The 19809-nt window shown below is 43.5% G+C and overlaps 2 protein-coding genes across 2 annotated transcripts; one reads left to right on the top strand and one right to left on the bottom strand.

The window, feature by feature from the left end:
- Positions 1-537: 537 nt before the first annotated feature.
- Positions 538-19493, bottom strand: LOC120390476 (scale keratin-like). The gene is given in 3 exon segments (XM_039513185.1): positions 538-1071; positions 19145-19412; positions 19414-19493. Coding segments are annotated over 3 exon segments (882 nt in total).
- LOC120390728 (claw keratin-like) lies at positions 10145-10654 on the top strand. The gene has a single exon (XM_039513565.1). The coding sequence runs from the start codon at positions 10145-10147 to the stop codon at positions 10652-10654; it is 510 nt and encodes a 169-aa protein (XP_039369499.1).
- Positions 19494-19809: the final 316 nt, after the last annotated feature.

The raw sequence follows: 19809 nt of genomic DNA, 5'->3' as shown, positions 1-19809 counted from the left end.
GGAGAGACAATCAAGGAAAACCAGAAGACCAATATGATGCAGCATCGTTTTTAATGAGAATGAAATTTGCAATGCACAGTTACAGAAAGAAATAATGCAGAGCAGAAAAAATGTATTTCAAGTGTTTCAAGAAGGGCTACGACCGATCACCCGCTTCCTTGGGATGCATTTGAGGGAAGATGTTGCAGGTGCAGAGTTAGACAAACAAATTAAAGTGATAATAAATAAAACTGATGCCTGTTTTAATTTCCCTGTTTCCCTCACACTGCGGGGTTAGTGCAAACAGCCTGAGTGTCATTCAGAATGAGTCCACGTGTGACTAAGAGAATAAGCACGTGGTTGGGAAAGCATTGGCAGAAAGAGTTTATAAGCATAATATCAGAAATCGCTCTCTGAGAGAAAGGGCTGAGCAGACACAGCTCGCATTGAATTCAAGTGGAGCCGTGCCTGCCCAGCACTTCTGAAATCTCTGTCTGAATCTAGAGCTTGTTGTTCATTTCCTGGTCTTTTCTTTTACCATTGACATTCCTGCAGGGTTTAACATGGTGTACAGCTTCCACTCAGGTACCTATGGCAAGATACCCCAGAACCACATGCTCCTCCATAACCGTAACCTCCCCCGTAACCACACAATCCTCCGTAACCTCCCCCGTAACCACACAGTCCCCCGTAACCTCCTCCATAACCACACAGTCCACCATAACGGCCCCCGTAACCACTCAATCCCCCATAACCATAACGGCCCCCGTAACCACCTAATCCCCCGTAACCATGCAATCCTCCGTAAGCGCCCCCATAGCCGTTCAATCCCCCATAACCGAATGAGCCCCCATAGCCGGGTCCGACCACAGGTGCTCCAACAGCTCCCACTTCACTGTGCTGAGGGAAAGTGCTGAGAATTGGTCCTGGGAGGGTTACGGCAACCGGTGATGGTCTGATGATCACTTCAGAGTCAGGGCACTGCCTAACGCACGGCTCGTTGCAGCTGCCAGAAACTGGACTGGGACGGGCCACCCCGCATTCTGGATAGCACAGGCTGGAGCAAGACATCTTTCTGTGATGGAGGTAAACCTGAAACACGCAACAGGGAATAGAGTAAAGAAAAGGTACTAGTGTCAGTGGAAGAAAGGATTCAAAACCCGGTTACTATTTCAGTGAGATTGCTGTGGGGCACAAGAGAGAGAGGAGGAGTGGACTTAGATCCTATATTTGTGGCTATGTATTTGTTCCTATTTCCTCTTTCTTTGCCTCTTATCCACTCACACTAAACTTCCCTCCCAATTGTCCCCTCTGAAACCCTCTCAATGACCTGTCTGAAAAACACCACCTGGAATAAATGTCATTATTTCTTTGAAGGACCCCTGGTATGCAGTGTCCATTATAGACATTTCTCTAAGAGAACATGACTGGGCTACTGCTATCATTTCTTTTTCTTTGAGGATTCAACCTCTGCATGCAAACCAGTTGAGTCCAGTGTCAGAGTGTGGCTCTTGGGTTTTCTAAACCTCGGGAGTCACCAATACTTGCTGATGAATAAACAGAAACTTTTCTTTTCTCCAAATAAATCACTAAGACAAGATCCTCAGCTCTGGTAAACTGGGTTCAGATCCACTGGCTTCCATGGAGCGACCCTAAATTACACCATCTGAGCAGAAGCATCTTCAGTGGGTATTTCTGCTCATAAGAACGCTGGAATACCTAGACTGGATCACACCATTTGTCAGTTTAATAATTCGCCTGCCTCCAATACTAAGGAATAACAGCTACTTCAGATTAAAGTAGAAGACCCCTAAATTGGCCGTGTAGGGACTAAACTGGGAACGTTTCTTCCTAATCTAGCCAAGAGAGAAATGGCGAAGAAACTTTCTAAAGTTAATTTAAAGATTTAAATTCCTAATTTGATTTCCACTTAATAGGAAATATGTTTCTCAATCGCATATGGTGCTCCTAAAATCCTCACCTTTGGCTTCAAATCATGGATCCACCACAACCTGCTACTGAATAGCTACACAAGATAATTATGGAACAACATTGTCATTCCTGATAAAAATCACAGACAGTGCATGCAAGATTCAGTCTTAAATGGAAATGGATCCTACTGTGACATCTCTTGGGTTAGAAAGAGATTGAGTCAAATTGGACTTACCCAGTTGACCGAGGAGCTGAAGTCCGGAGAAGTGTTTAGAAGAACCCTGAGTCGTGAGCGCTTTTATACAGTTTCTAGGACTGCCTGGAGGATCTGTGATGTGTTTTATAGAGGGAGTCCCAAATTAGTTACCAAACAATCTTGATGGCCTTGTTAAATCCTCCTTTTGATGGAACTGTTTTCTCAGGGTTTGGGAGTATTGGGCTAATCTCAGCCTCAAAGAGAGTGACATGCACGTTGCAATCTGCGTTCCTAGTATTATTCCAATGACTTTCTTGGTGGTGCAATGAGAATGCGTGTCAAGGTGATTCAGAATTGCATCAGGAACACAATTGGCTGTCATGAGCAGAAATCCACTCTGGTCCTTTCAATTCATGCAGCTCATTGTTAGGGGCATTGGACAGTTCATTATAAACTTGCTAGGAAGCAAAGAGCCATTTTTCTGCATTCTCAAAAGCTCCATCCCCAACGGGTGAGATCCAATTCCCTTTGAAAACAATCAGAATCATTCCATTGCCTTCTGTGTCTTTCCTGTCGTGACTTTAAGTCTCAGATTCACCTTTTGGCAGAGGGATAGTACGATGCCTATGGACAACTTTAGCCCCAGTTTAAAATTTCAAACTATGTTTTAGCAGGGTCTTAAGTGAAGCGTGGGCCTTTGTGATGGCCCTCTGCCCAGAGGTGAATTTCACCTTAGGGTGATTAAACCTTGATCTAACATTGGACCTCCACTTGTGTCACCAATGCTACCTCAAAGGGTTTCCTAAACCAGATCTGCTCATGGGTCGATGGAAGGGATAGTGAGGAGTTAAAGGAAGCAGTGCTCTTTTCTAGAAAGGGTTTGAGTTAAATCATTGAATTTGTTCTTTGTTAGAAACCATCTCTCTATGACTGAGCTGACAAGAAACTAAGGTCTTGCAAGATAATGTAGCTGACTAAACCCTGGAAGAAGCCCAGGAGAGATGGAAATCATGGATTACGGGTGAAGGAGGAAAGGGCTATTGGCTGTGATTTGACATGGAGTCCGACCAGCCATAGGTTATGTTGCAGAAAACATTCCTGAAAAAACCAGAATGTTGTTTTAAGTGTAAAATCTATTTCTAGGAGTGTATTCTATATCCAGGGAAGAAGGCAGAAATGTCCTCCTGTGACTTGAAGGCCCTGAACCTCTTTCAATTTGAAGCAACTCTGCTGATTTACACCAAGAGAGCACCTTCATTTTTCTATAAATACACCAAATGCAAAATCACATTAGAAAGAAAATGAAATATCCCCAAATTCTGTGGCTTTGAATCATGCCCTGATGCTCTATGGTGGCATTTTCAGAAATGCTCCCAGTTCCACGCGCAGGGCCAGGTAGGCAGGCAGAGCTTCAGAGTCTCAATGCGTGGATGAGACGATGGTGTAGAGAGGAGGGGTTCACGTTCATTAGGAACTGGGGAAACTTCTGGGATGGGAGGAGCCTATACAGGAGAGATGGGCTCCACCTAAACCAAAGTGGAACCAGACTGCTGGCGCTAAACATTAAAAAGGTTGTAGAGCAGTTTTTAAACTAGGTGATGGGGGAAAGCCGACTGCCGCAGAGAAGCGTGTGGATCGGACACAGACTTCTCTTAGGGGAGAGTCTGATGATAGAGAATCTCCAGGTTATAGTCAGGAGCAGAGGAATGAGAAATATAATGTAAGGGCCGGATCAGATGATGAACAGTCACATAAAAAAGAATCTGGCACATCAGAAAAAGGCAGGCTAATAAACAGGGACAAGTTTTTAAAGTGCTTGTACACAAATGCCAGAAGTCTAAATAATAAGATGGGTGAACTAGAGTGCCTTGTGATAAAGGAGGATATTGATATAATAGGCATCACAGAAACCTGGTGGACTGAGAGCAATCAATGGGACACAATCATTCCGGGGTACAAAATATATCGGAAGGACAGAACAGGCCGTGCAGGGGGAGGAGTGGCACTATATGTTAAAGAAAGTGTAGATTCAAATGAAGTAAAAATCTTAAGCGAATCCACAGGTTCCATAGAATCTCTATGGATAGAAATTTCATGCTCTAGTAAAAATATAACATTAGGGATCTATTATCGACCACCTGACCAGGACAGTAATAGTGATGATGAAATGCTAAGGGAAATTAGAGAGGCTATCAAAATTAAGAACCCAATAATAGTGGGGGATTTCAATTATCCCCATATTGACTGGGAACATTTCACTTCAGGACGAAATGCAGAGATAAAATTTCTCGATACTTTAAATGACTGCTTCATGGAGCAGCTGGTACGAGGAACCCACAAGGGGCGAGGCGACTCTAGATTTAATCCTGAGTGGAGCAGGAGCTGGTCCAAGAGGTAACTATAGCAGGACCGCTTGGAAATAGTGACCATAATACAATAGCATTCAACATCCCTGTGGTGGGAAGAACATCCCAACTGCCCAACACTGTGGCCTTTAATTTCAAAAGGGGAACTATACAAAAATGAGGGGTTAGTTAGACAAAAGTTAAAAGGTACATTGACTAAAGTGAAATCCCTGCAAGTTGCGTGGGCCCTTTTAAAGACACCATAATAGAGGCCCAACTTCAATGTATACCCCAAATTAAGAAAAACTGTAAAAGAACTAAAAGAGCCACCGTGGCTTAACCACCATGTAAAAGAAGCAGTGAAAGATAAAAGACTTCCTTTAAAAAGTGGAAGTCAAATCCTAGTGAGGCAAATAGAAAGGAGCACAAACGCTGCCAACTTAAGTGCAAGAGTGTAATAAGAAAAGCCAAAGAGGAGTTTGAAGAACGGCTAGCCAAAAACTCCAAAGGTAATAACAAAATGTTTTTTAAGTACATCAGAAGCAGGAAGCCTGCTAAACAACCAGTGGGGCCCATTGACGATGAAAATACAAAAGGAGCGCTTAAAGATGATAAAGTCATTGCGGAGAAACTAAATGGATTCTTTGCCTCAGTCTTCACGGCTGAGGATGTTAGGGAGATTCCCAAACCTGAGCTGGCTTTTGTAGGTGATAAATCTGAGGAACTGTCACAGATTGATGTATCAGTAGAGGAGGTTTTGGAATTAATTGATAAACTCAACATTAACAAGTCACCGGGACCAGATGGCATTCACCCAAGAGTTCTGAAAGAACTCAAATGTGAAGTTGCGGAACTATTAACTAAGGTTTGTAACCTGTCCTTTAAATCGGCTTCGGTACCCAATGACTGGAAGTTAGCTAATGTAACGCCAATATTTAAAAAGGGCTCTAGGGGTGATCCCGGCAATTACAGACCGGTAAGTCTAACGTCGGTACCGGGCAAATTAGTTGAAACAATAGTAAAGAATAAAATTGTCAGACACATAGAAAAACATAAACTCTTGAGCAATAGTCAACATGGTTTCTGTAAAGGGAAATCGTGTCTTGCTAATCTATTAGAGTTCTTTGAAGGGGTCAACAAACATGTGGACAAGGGGGATCCGGTGGACATAGTGTACTTAGATTTCCAGAAAGCCTTTGACAAGGTCCCTCACCAAAGGCTCTTACGTAAATTAAGCTGTCATGGGATAAAAGGAAAGGTCCTTTCATGGATTGAGAACTGGTTAAAGGACAGGGAACAAAGGGTAGGAATTAATGGTAAATTCTCAGAATGGAGAGGGGTAACTAGTGGTGTTCCCCAAGGGTCAGTCCTAGGACCAATCCTATTCAATTTATTCATAAATAATCTGGAGAAAGGGGTAAACAGTGAGGTGGCAAAGTTTGCAGATGATACTAAACTACTCAAGATAGTTAAGACTAAAGCAGATTGTGAAGAACTTCAAAAAGATCTCACAAAACTAAGTGATTGGGCAACAAAATGGCAAATGAAATTTAATGTGGATAAATGTAAAGTAATGCACATTGGAAAAAATAACCCCAACTATACATACAACATGATGGGGGCTAATTTAGCTACAAGGAGTCAGGAAAAAGATCTTGGAGTTATCGTGGATAGTTCTCTGAAGATGTCCACGCAGTGTGCAGAGGCGGTCAAAAAAGCAAACAGGATGTTAGGAATCATTAAAAAGGGGATAGAGAATAAGACTGAGAATATATTATTGCCCTTATATAAATCCATGGTACGCCCACATCTCGAATACTGTGTACAGATGTGGTCTCCTCACCTCAAAAAAGATATTCTAGCACTAGAAAAGGTTCAGAAAAGAGCAACTAAAATGATTAGGGGTTTAGAGAAGGTCCCATATGAGGAGAGATTAAAGAGGCTAGGACTCTTCAGTTTGGAAAAGAGAAGACTAAGGGGGGACATGATAGAGGTATATAAAATCATGAGTGATGTTGAGAAAGTGGATAAGGAAAAGTTATTTACTTATTCACATAATACAAGAACTAGGGGTCACCAAATGAAATTAATAGGCAGCAGGTTTAAAACAAATAAAAGGAAGTTCTTCTTCACGCAGCGCACAGTCAACTTGTGGAACTCCTTACCTGAGGAGGTTGTGAAGGCTAGGACTATAACAATGTTTAAAAGGGGACTGGATAAATTCATGGTGGCTAAGTCCATAAATGGCTATTAGCCAGGATGGGTAAGAATGGTGTCCCTAGCCTCTGTACGTCAGAGGATGGAGATGGATGGCAGGAGAGAGATCATTTGATCATTGCCTGTTAGGTTCACTCCCTCAGGGGCACCTGGCATTGGCCACTGTCGGTAGACAGATACTGGGCTAGATGGACCTTTGGTCTGACCCGGTACAGCCTTTCTTATGTTCTTATGTTATGTTCTAAAGGAATGACATGAGAGACCTTGGCCTCTATTTTTTTTAAGTGACTCTATTACTCATTGCAGAGGCGTCTAATCCCAGGAACAATTTATTAATCTTCTAAGAATACAACCCTTTTTATGTGTGAAAAACACCAATGAATGTTTACGAGGTGCTTTGAAATCTTGAGTTCTGAGAATGATGAAGAACTTCCAGCCTTAACATGCTTACTACCCTTGTTTTATCCGCATAGAACAGTAGGCACATGGAGCTGAAAGTCACACGATTCTGATTCCCTCTACCACAGTTCAAGCTCAAGGTTCATCCCTGTTAGACTCTATTACAAGGCAACATTAGTTACACACTCAAGGAAAAGATAGAAATTGCCTGACTTGTAATTCCTTTGGAGAGTGTTGTCCTCAAGTATAAAGAAGAAACAATTAAAGTGGATCAAGCGTTAGTCATTTTTTTAATTGTTGCTGCTTAGATCCAAGGATGCACCCACTATTTAACGAGACATGTTACTAATGTTGCCTTGTAATAGAGTCTAACAGGGATGAACCTCAAGCTTGAACTGTGGTAGAGGGAATCAGAACCGTGTGACCTTCAGCTCCATGTGCCTACTGTTCTATGCGGATAAAACAAGTATAGTAAGCATGCTAAGGCACGGGTGTCAGTTGCAGAAAAACCCAATAGTTCTGATTCCCCCACCACAGTTCAAGCTCGAGGTTCATCATTCTCAGAACTCAAGATTTCAAATGCAATCTTCGTATGTGCAGTTCCTGCAATATCAAGCGATGGTGCACCCAGGGGGTTTTGTATAAAAATGGTAATATGGAGTGCAGTGAGGAACAGCTTCCTAAAAAAACATTAGATTTTTGTACTGAAGTAATGGTCAGTGTACTAATTTCTTCATATCACAAGGGAGATTCCTGACTGCTGGAGATGCTCTCTTGGTGTAAATCAGCAGAGTTGCTTCAAATTGAAAGAGGTTCAGGGCCTTCAAGTCACAGGAGGACATTTCTGCCTTCTTCCCTGGATATAGAATACACTCCTAGAAATAGATTTTACACTTAAAACAACATTCTGGTTTTTTCAGGAATGTTTTCTGCAACATAACCTATGGCTGGTCGGACTCCATGTCAAATCACAGCCAATAGCCCTTTCCTCCTTCACCCGTAATCCATGATTTCCATCTCTCCTGGGCTTCTTCCAGGGTTTAGTCAGCTACATTATCTTGCAAGACCTTAGTTTCTTGTCAGCTCAGTCATAGAGAGATGGTTTCTAACAAAGAACAAATTCAATGATTTAACTCAAACCCTTTCTAGAAAAGAGCACTGCTTCCTTTAACTCCTCACTATCCCTTCCATCGACCCATGAGCAGATCTGGTTTAGGAAACCCTTTGAGGTAGCATTGGTGACACAAGTGGAGGTCCAATGTTAGATCAAGGTTTAATCACCCTAAGGTGAAATTCACCTCTGGGCAGAGGGCCATCACAAAGGCCCACGCTTCACTTAAGACCCTGCTAAAACATAGTTTGAAATTTTAAACTGGGGCTAAAGTTGTCCATAGGCATCGTACTATCCCTCTGCCAAAAGGTGAATCTGAGACTTAAAGTCACGACAGGAAAGACACAGAAGGCAATGGAATGATTCTGATTGTTTTCAAAGGGAATTGGATCTCACCCGTTGGGGATGGAGCTTTTGAGAATGCAGAAAAATGGCTCTTTGCTTCCTAGCAAGTTTATAATGAACTGTCCAATGCCCCTAACAATGACCCGCATGAATTGAAAGGACCAGAGTGGATTTCTGCTCATGACAGCCAATTGTGTTCCTGATGCAATTCTGAATCACCTTGACACGCATTCTCATTGCACCACCAAGAAAGTCATTGGAATAATACTAGGAACGCAGATTGCAACGTGCATGTCACTCTCTTTGAGGCTGAGATTAGCCCAATACTCCCAAATCCTGAGAAAACAGTTCCATCAAAAGGAGGATTTAACAAGGCCATCAAGATTGTTTGGTAACTAATTTGGGACTCCCTCTATAAAACACATCACAGATCCTCCAGGCAGTCCTAGAAACTGTATAAAAGCGCTCACGACTCAGGGTTCTTCTAAACACTTCTCCGGACTTCAGCTCCTCGGTCAACTGGGTAAGTCCAATTTGACTCAATCTCTTTCTAACCCAAGAGATGTCACAGTAGGATCCATTTCCATTTAAGACTGAATCTTGCATGCACTGTCTGTGATTTTTATCAGGAATGACAATGTTGTTCCATAATTATCTTGTGTAGCTATTCAGTAGCAGGTTGTGGTGGATCCATGATTTGAAGCCAAAGGTGAGGATTTTAGGAGCACCATATGCGATTGAGAAACATATTTCCTATTAAGTGGAAATCAAATTAGGGAATTTAAATCTTTAAATTAACTTTAGAAAGTTTCTTCGCCATTTCTCTCTTGGCTAGATTAGGAAGAAACGTTCCCAGTTTAGTCCCTACACGGCCAATTTAGGGGTCTTCTACTTTAATCTGAAGTAGCTGTTATTCCTTAGTATTGGAGGCAGGCGAATTATTAAACTGACAAATGGTGTGATCCAGTCTAGGTATTCCAGCGTTCTTATGAGCAGAAATACCCACTGAAGATGCTTCTGCTCAGATGGTGTAATTTAGGGTCGCTCCATGGAAGCCAGTGGATCTGAACCCAGTTTACCAGAGCTGAGGATCTTGTCTTAGTGATTTATTTGGAGAAAATAAAAGTTTCTGTTTATTCATCAGCAAGTATTGGTGACTCCCGAGGTTTAGAAAACCCAAGAGCCACACTCTGACACTGGACTCAACTGGTTTGCATGCAGAGGTTGAATCCTCAAAGAAAAAGAAATGATAGCAGTAGCCCAGTCATGTTCTCTTTGAGAAATGTCTATAATGGACACAGCATACCAGGGGTCCTTCAAAGAAATAATGACATTTATTCCAGGTGGTGTTTTTCAGACAGGTCATTGAGAGGGTTTCAGAGGGGACAATTGGGAGGGAAGTTTAGTGTGAGTGGATAAGAGGCAAAGAAAGAGGAAATAGGAACAAATACATAGCCACAAATATAGGATCTAAGTCCATTCCTCCTCTCTCTCTTGTGCCCCACAGCAATCTCACTGAAATAGTAACCGGGTTTTGAATCCTTTCTTCCACTGACACTAGTACCTTTTCTTTACTCTATTCCCTGTTGCGTGTTTCAGGTTTACCTCCATCACAGAAAGATGTCTTGCTCCAGCCTGTGCTATCCAGAATGCGGGGTGGCCCGTCCCAGTCCAGTTTCTGGCAGCTGCAACGAGCCGTGCGTTAGGCAGTGCCCTGACTCTGAAGTGATCATCAGACCATCACCGGTTGCCGTAACCCTCCCAGGACCAATTCTCAGCACTTTCCCTCAGCACAGTGAAGTGGGAGCTGTTGGAGCACCTGTGGTCGGACCCGGCTATGGGGGCTCATTCGGTTATGGGGGATTGAACGGCTATGGGGCGCTTACGGAGGATTGCATGGTTACGGGGATTAGGTGGTTACGGGGCCGTTATGGTTATGGGGGATTGAGTGGTTACGGGGGCCGTTATGGTGGACTGTGTGGTTATGGAGGAGGTTACGGGGGACTGTGTGGTTACGGGGGAGGTTACGGAGGATTGTGTGGTTACGGGGGAGGTTACGGTTATGGAGGAGCATGTGGTTCTGGGGTATCTTGCCATAGGTACCTGAGTGGAAGCTGTACACCATGTTAAACCCTGCAGGAATGTCAATGGTAAAAGAAAAGACCAGGAAATGAACAACAAGCTCTAGATTCAGACAGAGATTTCAGAAGTGCTGGGCAGGCACGGCTCCACTTGAATTCAATGCGAGCTGTGTCTGCTCAGCCCTTTCTCTCAGAGAGCGATTTCTGATATTATGCTTAAAAACTCTTTCTGCCAATGCTTTCCCAACCACGTGCTTATTCTCTTAGTCACACGTGGACTCATTCTGAATGACACTCAGGCTGTTTGCACTAACCCCGCAGTGTGAGGGAAACAGGGAAATTAAAACAGGCATCAGTTTTATTTATTATCACTTTAATTTGTTTGTCTAACTCTGAACCTGCAGCATAGGAAAAAGAACATCTTGCCTCAAAGGCATCCCAAAGAAGTGGGTGATTGTTCGCAGCCCTTTTGGAAATTCTTGAAATAGATTCTTTCTGCTCTGTATTATTTTTTTCTGTAACTGTGTATTGCAAATTTCATTCTCATTAAAAACAATGCTGCATCATAATATTGGTCTTCTGGGTTTCCTTGTTCCTCCCTCCTTGTTTAAAAATTGTGCTGGATGAAATTCATCCCTGTAGAACAGGCAGCAGCAGGCACTTCTCAAGTTGCAACTTTTGAAGGCGTGGAGTGATAGGAGAATAAAGGCCTTAAAGTGGTTCATAGCATTATGCAGGCCCTCTGCACAGGGGCCGAGTTCTTCCTTGCATTATTTGTGTAGCAAAAAGCCTTTTCCTGCTAACACTTACACAGATTTTCACTTTAAGAATGTAAATATTTCCTTTGATTTGAAAAAGACCAATCACATGGTTCATGGAAAATGTCTGTGTTAATCTTTGCTGGATAGTGACCGAGATTTTCGGAAGGAAAAGGAAATTGGCCACCCCTAAAGACAAATTACACTACACCAAAGTCATCTTCAGCAGTCAGGAATCTCCCTTGTGATATGAAGAAATTAGTACACTGACCATTATTTCAGTACAAGAATCTAATGTTTTTTAGGAAGCTGTTCCTCACTGCACTCCATATTACCATTTTTATATAAAACCCAAGTCTGTTAATTTATTTTCCGTGATTATGATAACATTGTAAATTCCAGTATATAATTCAAGCTTCAAAAACTTGCTTTAAGGCAGTGGTTCCCAAACTTGTTCCACCACTTGTGCAGGGAAAGCCCCTAGTGGGTGGGCCAGTTTGTTTACCTGCCCGTAAGGCAGGTTTGGCCGATCGCGGCTCTGAGTGGCCGCGGTTCGCTGCTCCGGGCCAATGGGAGCTGCTGGAAGCGGCAGCCAGTATGTCCCTCGGCCCGCGCCGCTTCCAGCAGCTCCAACTGGCCTTGAGCAGCAAACCGCGGCCACTGGGAGCTGCGATCGGCCGAACCTGCGGACGCAGCAGGTAAACAAACCACACTTGCCCGCCAGGGGCTTTCACTGCACAAGCGGTGGAACAAGTTTGGGAACCACTAGTTTAAGGCATGTCACCCATTGGGACAAAGTCGCCAAGTGCACTGTGTGTGCTACTTTTTCTTTCCTTGGAAACACATCTCTCTCATGGGTCATAGTCACACAATGGTAATGAATTCTTTCAGATTTGTGAAATGAGGTACAGGGTAAGTCATCTCTTTAACATAGGCTTCTTTATACATGAGGATAATAATTGTCCAAAGAAATTACAAGTGTGTACATTTCAAGCTTGTTCATGTGTTGTACCGGAATAAAACTCTCCATATTGAATTCAAATGCGGTACCAGAGAATTCAATTAAATTCAATTTGGTACCAAATAATTTAAATCTGCTCAAATATAAATACCCACCACTGGGCCAACACCTTTAAATAGAGGGAGTTTTAGTGGAGTGCAAAACCCTCGATTGTTGATTATGGTTCACATTTAGATCAGAAGATGTTTCATCAAAAAATTCCCCCAAAAATCATCAGAACAAAATAAGAAAAATTCCAGAATGACCCTCTCTAAGGGTAGGTCCACACTAAGAAGGGGGGGTTGAACTAGGGTACGCAAATTCAGCTACGTGAATAGCGTAGCTGAATTCGAAGTACCCTAGTTCGAACTACTCACCCGTCCAGACGCCGCGGAATCGAAGTCCGCGGCTCCAAGGTCAACTCCGCCACCGCCGTTTGCAGTGGTGGAGTACCGGAGTCGACTGGAACGCGCGGGGAGTTCGAACTATCGCGTCCACATTAGACGCGATAGTTCGAACTCCGAGAAGTTGAACTCACCGCGTCGACCCGGCAGGTAAGTGTAGACTAGCCCTAAGAGTTACTCTCAGGTAAGTGACATAGTTGGAAGCAATGAACAGTAAGTGTCCAGTGGGGTTCAAGAGATGGAGTTAATTTTTGGCATGAATAGTCCCAACTATTGGTCTGTTTTTTTTGACTCTGCCAATCACTCCCTGTCTGACCTTGGTTCACCTCTGTAGCAATAAGGTATCTTAAGATCTTTCAAAATTCATTGTCTGAGGCTTCCTCTGATCTAAGCATTTCAGAGCACTTCATAACCTCTCATCGAGTTTTATACAGCCAAAGAGATGTATTATTATAGTAGCAATAATATTTACTGGGTTTAGATGTTCCAATATTAACGATTAGATTCACTTTAAAAATGTATGTCAAGGTCTCAGACATCATTCCAGTACTCCGTTCGTGATTCTCTGCCTCTGAAATTGGGGCTCTTTGATTTTCACTCAAGGTACCTTTGCATTTCCCTTTTATATCTATTTTACAGTTAAAGGGTGGTTGTTGAGCCAGTGTGTACCAGCACAGCTTCAAACTGAAGCAAGGCACTTTATCCAGGCTAGTTTAGAGACAACCTTGTGTGGAGTGCATCTGTCTGAGCATACTCGGCACTTTCAACCACAACTGCTCAGATGCAATGTCCAGTGAAGTCAATGGGAAACATCAGCTACTGCATCTCTGTTCATGAGCAGCCAAGGGAATTGGGTCCTGTAAGAGAATTCAGCTTGAAAAGAAAAGGAAGACGCACAAAACAGACGGAGTTAAGGAGTAATTCTTCAGTGGTCCACTTTCTGTGAGAGGAGATAGGATTCATTCCAAGTCTGACCAACCTAGGGCATTCTGCAGAAAGCTTTTCAGCCGTAATTAGAATGTTCTGTAAAGTACAGAATACACCCCCAATGCCATTTCTTCTAACCTCAGCTGTGTCAATGCCTTCCCTCAGTTGAAGTGTATGGAATTGCACTGTTGTACCCTGGCTCAGCATCTGCCCCTTGAGCTTTACAAAGGAATGTTTCTTAAAGAAAGGGAAATGAAAAGCACACTGAGGTGAAGGATACATCGGGAGCATGTGGCAGAGTCAAAAATAAAACCCAATAATAGGCCACATACTCACCGTGGCTTCTCTATTACACTGCACAGTTACCATTCTAGGCTTCCAAATAGCCCATTGCAGCATCACTGAAGTCAGTAGAATGAAAGCAGGAATGTAGCTGGCCCATAAAGTTTTAAGATGAGAGAGAGTTGTATGGTGCAAGGTGCATGTCACGCCATGTGGAGTTAGGAACAAGCTAATCATCAGAGGGAAAAAACTACATCAATTGAAGGAGTTACACCAAGTTTGTTTTGTAACTAATTAAGCCTTCAGGAGTGCAGGGTCTCTGAAGTCCCCCAGGCAGTCTACAAAACTCTATAAAATACTCAAGATTCCAAAGTCTTCCAACCACTTCTCTGACTTATTCTCCTCTGTGAAATGAATAAGTCTCTGTATGTATAAATATCTCCTGTCTGTGTGTTCCATTCTATGCATCTGAAGAAGTGGGCTGTAGCCCATGAAAGCTTATGCTGAAATAAATTTGTTAGTCTCTAAGGTGCCACAAGTACTCCTGTTCTTTTTATCTGAGGAAGCATTCAGATGATGCGTTCGTGATCCTTTGAATTTAGCCCTGAATCTTAGACATACGCATTTGTGTGGACAGCTTCAACAAGCCTTACATAAGGCAATGCCCCGAGCCCACAGTGCTGATCCAACCACCACGCGCTGTCATGACCTTCTCAGGACCCATTCTCAGTTCTTCCTCTCAGGAAAGCATCGTGCGATCTTCAGCAGCAGCTGACATTGGAAGGGGTGATGGGGGCCTATGTGGTGATAGAGCCTTATAACGTTATGGAGGCTTATACAGTTGGGAGGTCCCTGTGGGTATGGGACATGACATGGTTATTGGGGTCCATATGGTTAGAAGAGATTCTATGGTTACAAGGTTGTGGGAGGAATATAGGGTTGTGGGGATGGTGATGGGGCCACAGGAACCTTAATGGAAATAGTGGGCTATGTTAAACCCAATAGGCATATCCAAAGTAAAAGGAAGAACCAGGACATGAACAGCAAGATACAGATTGAGGTTTTAGCTCATAGCCCTAGCTTTGAGAATTGCTGAGTACATCGACCTCTTTGTGAAATTATAAAAGAGCTGCATTTAATCAGCACCTCTGCAAACGCTGAATGTTTCCCAAATTTCCCATGATGGGTCTTTCTTCTAATGCCTTCCTGGCTATGTGCTTTCTCTATTATCAACACCGTGGGCCTGATTCTCAATTGCAGTATGGTTTTTAAAGAGCTATGTAAAGTGCAAATGGAGCAGAGGCCTTCAGGTGTACGTTACCTACATTTATATTGAATTTAATGCCTCTTTCCAATGCCAGAGGAGTGTCAAAAGGCTTTAGTGTCAATGAGAATCTGGCTAGGTTATCTCCTATCCATGTATATGGACCTTTTATTTCTGCCTTTTAGCTTTCTAACAGCCGCTGCAGAATGGAGAAGCTTTTTAATATTCGGCTTTTATTGTGTTTTCTTTATGTTGTGACTGACCAGGGTGAAACAAGTAATTAAAAATGGTGGCAAAACAGCTTTGATTGTGAAACTGTACTGCTGTTATCTTTTAATATCACCAAAAACTTCCATATCGTTCGTGGTCAAAAACGTCCTCGAGTTTTGGATACCTCTGCAAAGTTTGTGCTCTGTTATCAAAAAATGTTGAGCACAAACAGATACTGTTAGCTTCAGTGGGAGTTTTGAGTACTCAGCACTTCAGAAAAAGTAGCCTGGATCTTTTCCTGTCAGGCATTTAAAATTAATGGCTCATTTTGGGAGAGGTTTGCTTAGCTGCATCCAGAAGTGAGATCATTGGAATAGTTGCTGATTTCGACCAGGTCTAATTCTGTGAAATCATGAATCTTGCATGAAATGCTATGTCTGGAATTCAAAGGATCAGAGCTGCTAGGCCTTCCTGTTTTAAAAAAGAAAAGAAAAGAAAGAAAAGGAAAAAGAAGTAAATCAATATTTTTGAGAGGAAGATTGGCAATATTAGGGCATTTGTTAGCAATGAATCTGTGATCTGGAGGTGAAAGGCTCGTTGTTTAATGGCAAAAGATTTATTCCTGGGCAATTCAGCTCTTTAATGCTGCAGCTGGTGTATCTCTAAGGAGAGGGATGAGTTGAGAAATGTCTCTTGGTGATGCAGAGAGAATGGTGCTTGCAGTACTCTAGAGCAAATAACAACTGAGATGGATTTACTGCATTTCTTCAAGTTTGGCAAGGATTGTGCTTCAGGGTATCATCTAATATTGGGGGGAGATCGGATTGATGGGGGATAGTGAAAAAGTTCTGCTGGGATTCTTGCACCTCCCTGTGAAGCCTCTGGCACTCACCACTGTGGGGGAGAGGCCTGATTTGCTGCAGCAATGCCTATGTTTTTCCTTTCCAAAGACGGCTCATTAGGTATGGTCTGACATTGAAGAGTAGAGCTGCATTGCCCTTAAATAAAACCCGGTGCCAGATGGCAAAGTCTCCCCTCACTGTTTGAGTATTACATCATGTCATTGAAGAGCCAGGATGGTCCTTTGTGTTCTCAGATCAAAAATTTAATTAGTAGAAAATATTCATCTTCTGGGAACTGAGAGCCACGGACATGTTGAAGAAAAACATAGTAGAAAATGCAATCTTGGTATGTGCAGTCAGGGCTGGCTCTAGGTTTTTTGCCGCCCAAAGCAAAAAAAATTTTGGCTGCCCCCCATCCCAGCCCTGGGTTCCCCCCCCTGCACTCCCCTCCTGCCCCAGCCCTGGGCTCCCTCCTTTCCCTCCCTCCAGTCTCCTCCCCCCCCCCCACACTCCCCTGCCGCCCCAGCCCTGGGCTCTCCCCCGCAACCTGCACCCCCCTGCTGTCCCAGCCCTGGGTCACTGGTAACTCGCTCCCAGGGCAGGTCATTCAGCAGGAATTTTGGATGTGCCCAGAACACAGACAGGATTGGTTCCCATATGGTTACAGAACTGCAGTAAAGTGGAACAATTTTCAGCTTGTGTGATTGGAGGATATCTGGATGCATATTATAAGACTGTCCTCCAGAAATGAAGAAAAGTTGAGGTGCCTTTATTATTCTTTTGTTCCACTCTTTGTTTCTATGGGGAATTTGCCAATGCAACATCACTGTCTTCCTTTTAAACAAATACAACTTTTTTTTAAAAAAAGGGCAATAGCTGTTGAAAATGCAATTCTAGTCCTAAAAACCACTGGGAAGCATTTCTTGCTGCTTCATTTCTTATCCTACTTTTTCTACAGCAAGTTACAGTGGATCAGTGTATTTGATTTGGGAGAAATGAAGTAACATCTGCCCAAACTGAGCTTGAGCCCTCCTGAATTGTGAGGTGTTCAAAACCGGAAGGCAGGTGCTAGATTCCTTTTGTGAATATTAGCTAAATCTGGAAAGGAAAAGTCAATTTCTGCTTCCATGGCTCAGAAGTGGAAATCCTCCTACATGCCTGGTACTGTATCTAAAGCTGCCACAGTCCCCTAGCAGAGCCTCCCCTCCCTTACTCTTCATTTCAAATTCTAGTGGGATCCCCCATTCTCAGTGCCACCCCTTTCAACTCGCAGAATGGCTCAGCTACCTCACTCCCTACCCCTCCCTTTCCTGTTGATAGCTGCCAAGGGATTGCTGGGAAATGTAGTTCTTTCCCCACCCCAGGGCTGGCTCTATAGGCAGGGAGCTAGGCAAGGAACTACAGCTCCCAGCGTCCCGTGGGTTCTCAGCTCCCAGGCTGGATCCCCAGCTGCTCTGTGGTTCCACTTCTGCAGGGTTGTGAGAGGGGAGGAAGCGAGTTTAAAAAAAAAAGGATGGCCAAAATGCCGCCCTCTGGAAAGGTGCTGCCCAAAGCACCTGCTTGTTTTGCTGGAGCCTAGTGCACCCCGGAGAGGTGGGGGGGGGCAGTTTCTATAAAAATGGTAATATGGAGTGCAGTGAGGAACAGCTTCCTAAAACACCATAGATTCTTGTACTGAAATAATGGTCAGTGTACTAATTTCTTCATATCACAAAGGAGATTCCTGACTGCTGCAGATGACTTTGGCGTAGTGTAATTTGTCTTTAGGGGTGGCCAATTTCCTTTTTTTTCCAAAAATTTGGGTGGCTATTCAGCAAAGATTAACACAGACACTTTCCATGAACCATGTGACTGGTCTTTTTTCAAATCAAAGGAAATATTTACATTTTTAAAGTGAAAATCTGTGTAAGTGTTAGCAGGAAAAAGCTTTTTGCTACACAGATAATGCAAGGAAGAACTCGACCCCTGTGCAGAGGGCCTGCATAATGCTATGAACCACTTTAAGGCCTATCACTCTACACCTTCAAAAGTTGCAACTTGAGAAGTGCCTGGTGCTGCCTGCTCTACAGGGATGAATTTCATCCAGCATGATTTTTAAACAAGGAAGGAGGAAAAAGGAAAACCAGAAGACTGATATTATAATGCAGCATAGTTTTTAATGAGAATGAAATTTGCAATGCACAGTTACAGAAAGAAATAATACAGAGCAGAAAGAATGTATTTCAAGTATTTCCAAAGGGGCTGCGACTCTTCACCCGCTTCTGTGGGATGCATTTGAGGCAAGATGTTCTTTTTCCTTTGCTGCAGGTTCAGAGTTGGACAAACAAATTAAAGTGATAATAAGTACACCTGATGCCTTTCTTAAGGCCCCTATTTCTTTGGTACTGTGGGGCTAGTGCAAACAGCCTGAGTGTCATTCAGAATGAGTCCACGTGTGACTAAGAGAATAAGCATATGGTTGGGAAAGCATTGGCAGAAAGAGTTTAAAAGCATAATATCAGAAATCGCTCTCTGAGAGAAAGGGCTGAGCAGACACAGCTCGCATTGAATTCAAGTGGAGCCGTGCCTGCCCAGCACTTCTGAAATCTCTGTCTGAATCTAGAGCTTGTTGTTCATTTCCTGGTCTTTTCTTTTACCATTGATATTCCTGCAGGGTTTAACATGGTGTACAGCTTCCACTCAGGTACCTATGGCAAGATACCCCAGAACCGCTTGCTCCCCCATAACCGTAACCTCCCCCGTAACCACACAATCCTCCATAACCTCCCCCGTAACCACACAGTCCCCCGTAACCTCCTCCATAACCACACAGTCCACCATAACGGCTCCCGTAACCACTCAATCCCCATAACCATAACGGCCCCGTAACCACACAATCCCCCGTAACCATAACGGCCCCCATAAGCACCTAATCCCCCGTAACCATACAATCCTCCATAAGCGCCCCCATAGCCGTTCAATCCCCCATAACCGAATGAGCCCCCATAGCCGGGTCCGACCACAGGTGCTCCAACGGCTGCCACTTCACTCTGCTGAGGAAAATTGCTAAGAATTGGTCCTGGGATGGTTACAACAACTGGTGATGGTTGGATGATCACTTCAGAGTCAGGGCACTGCCTAACACGGCTCGTTGCAGCTGCCAGAAACTGGACTGGGACGGGCCACCCCGCATTCTGGATAGGACAGGCTGGAGCAAGACATCTTTCTGTGATGGAGGTAAACCTGAAACACCCAACAGGGAATAGAGTAAAGAAAAGGTACCAGTGTCAGTGGAAGAAAGGACTCAAAACCCGGTTACTATTTCAGTGAGATTGCTGTGGGGCACAAGAGAGAGAGGAGGAGTGGACTTAGATCCTATATTTGTGGCTATGTTTTTGTTCCTATTTCCTCTTTCTTTGCCTCTTATCCACTCACACTAAACTTCCCTCCCAATTGTCCCCTCTGAAACCCTCTCAATGACCTGTCTGAAAAACACCACCTGGAATAAGTGTCATTATTTCTTTGAAGGACCCCTGGT

The sequence above is a fragment of the Mauremys reevesii genome, linkage group 24 (assembly GCF_016161935.1).
Source record: "Mauremys reevesii isolate NIE-2019 linkage group 24, ASM1616193v1, whole genome shotgun sequence".
NCBI classification, from domain to species: domain Eukaryota; kingdom Metazoa; phylum Chordata; order Testudines; family Geoemydidae; genus Mauremys; species Mauremys reevesii.
The sequence above is the reverse complement of the archived record's forward strand: the minus strand, read 5'-3'. Positions and strand labels throughout refer to the sequence as shown.

Excerpts from the sequence above, each read along its gene's own strand:
- LOC120390728 (XM_039513565.1), top strand. The coding sequence starts at position 10,145 with ATGTCTTGCTCCAGCCTGTGCTATCCAGAATGCGGGGTGGCCCGTCCC.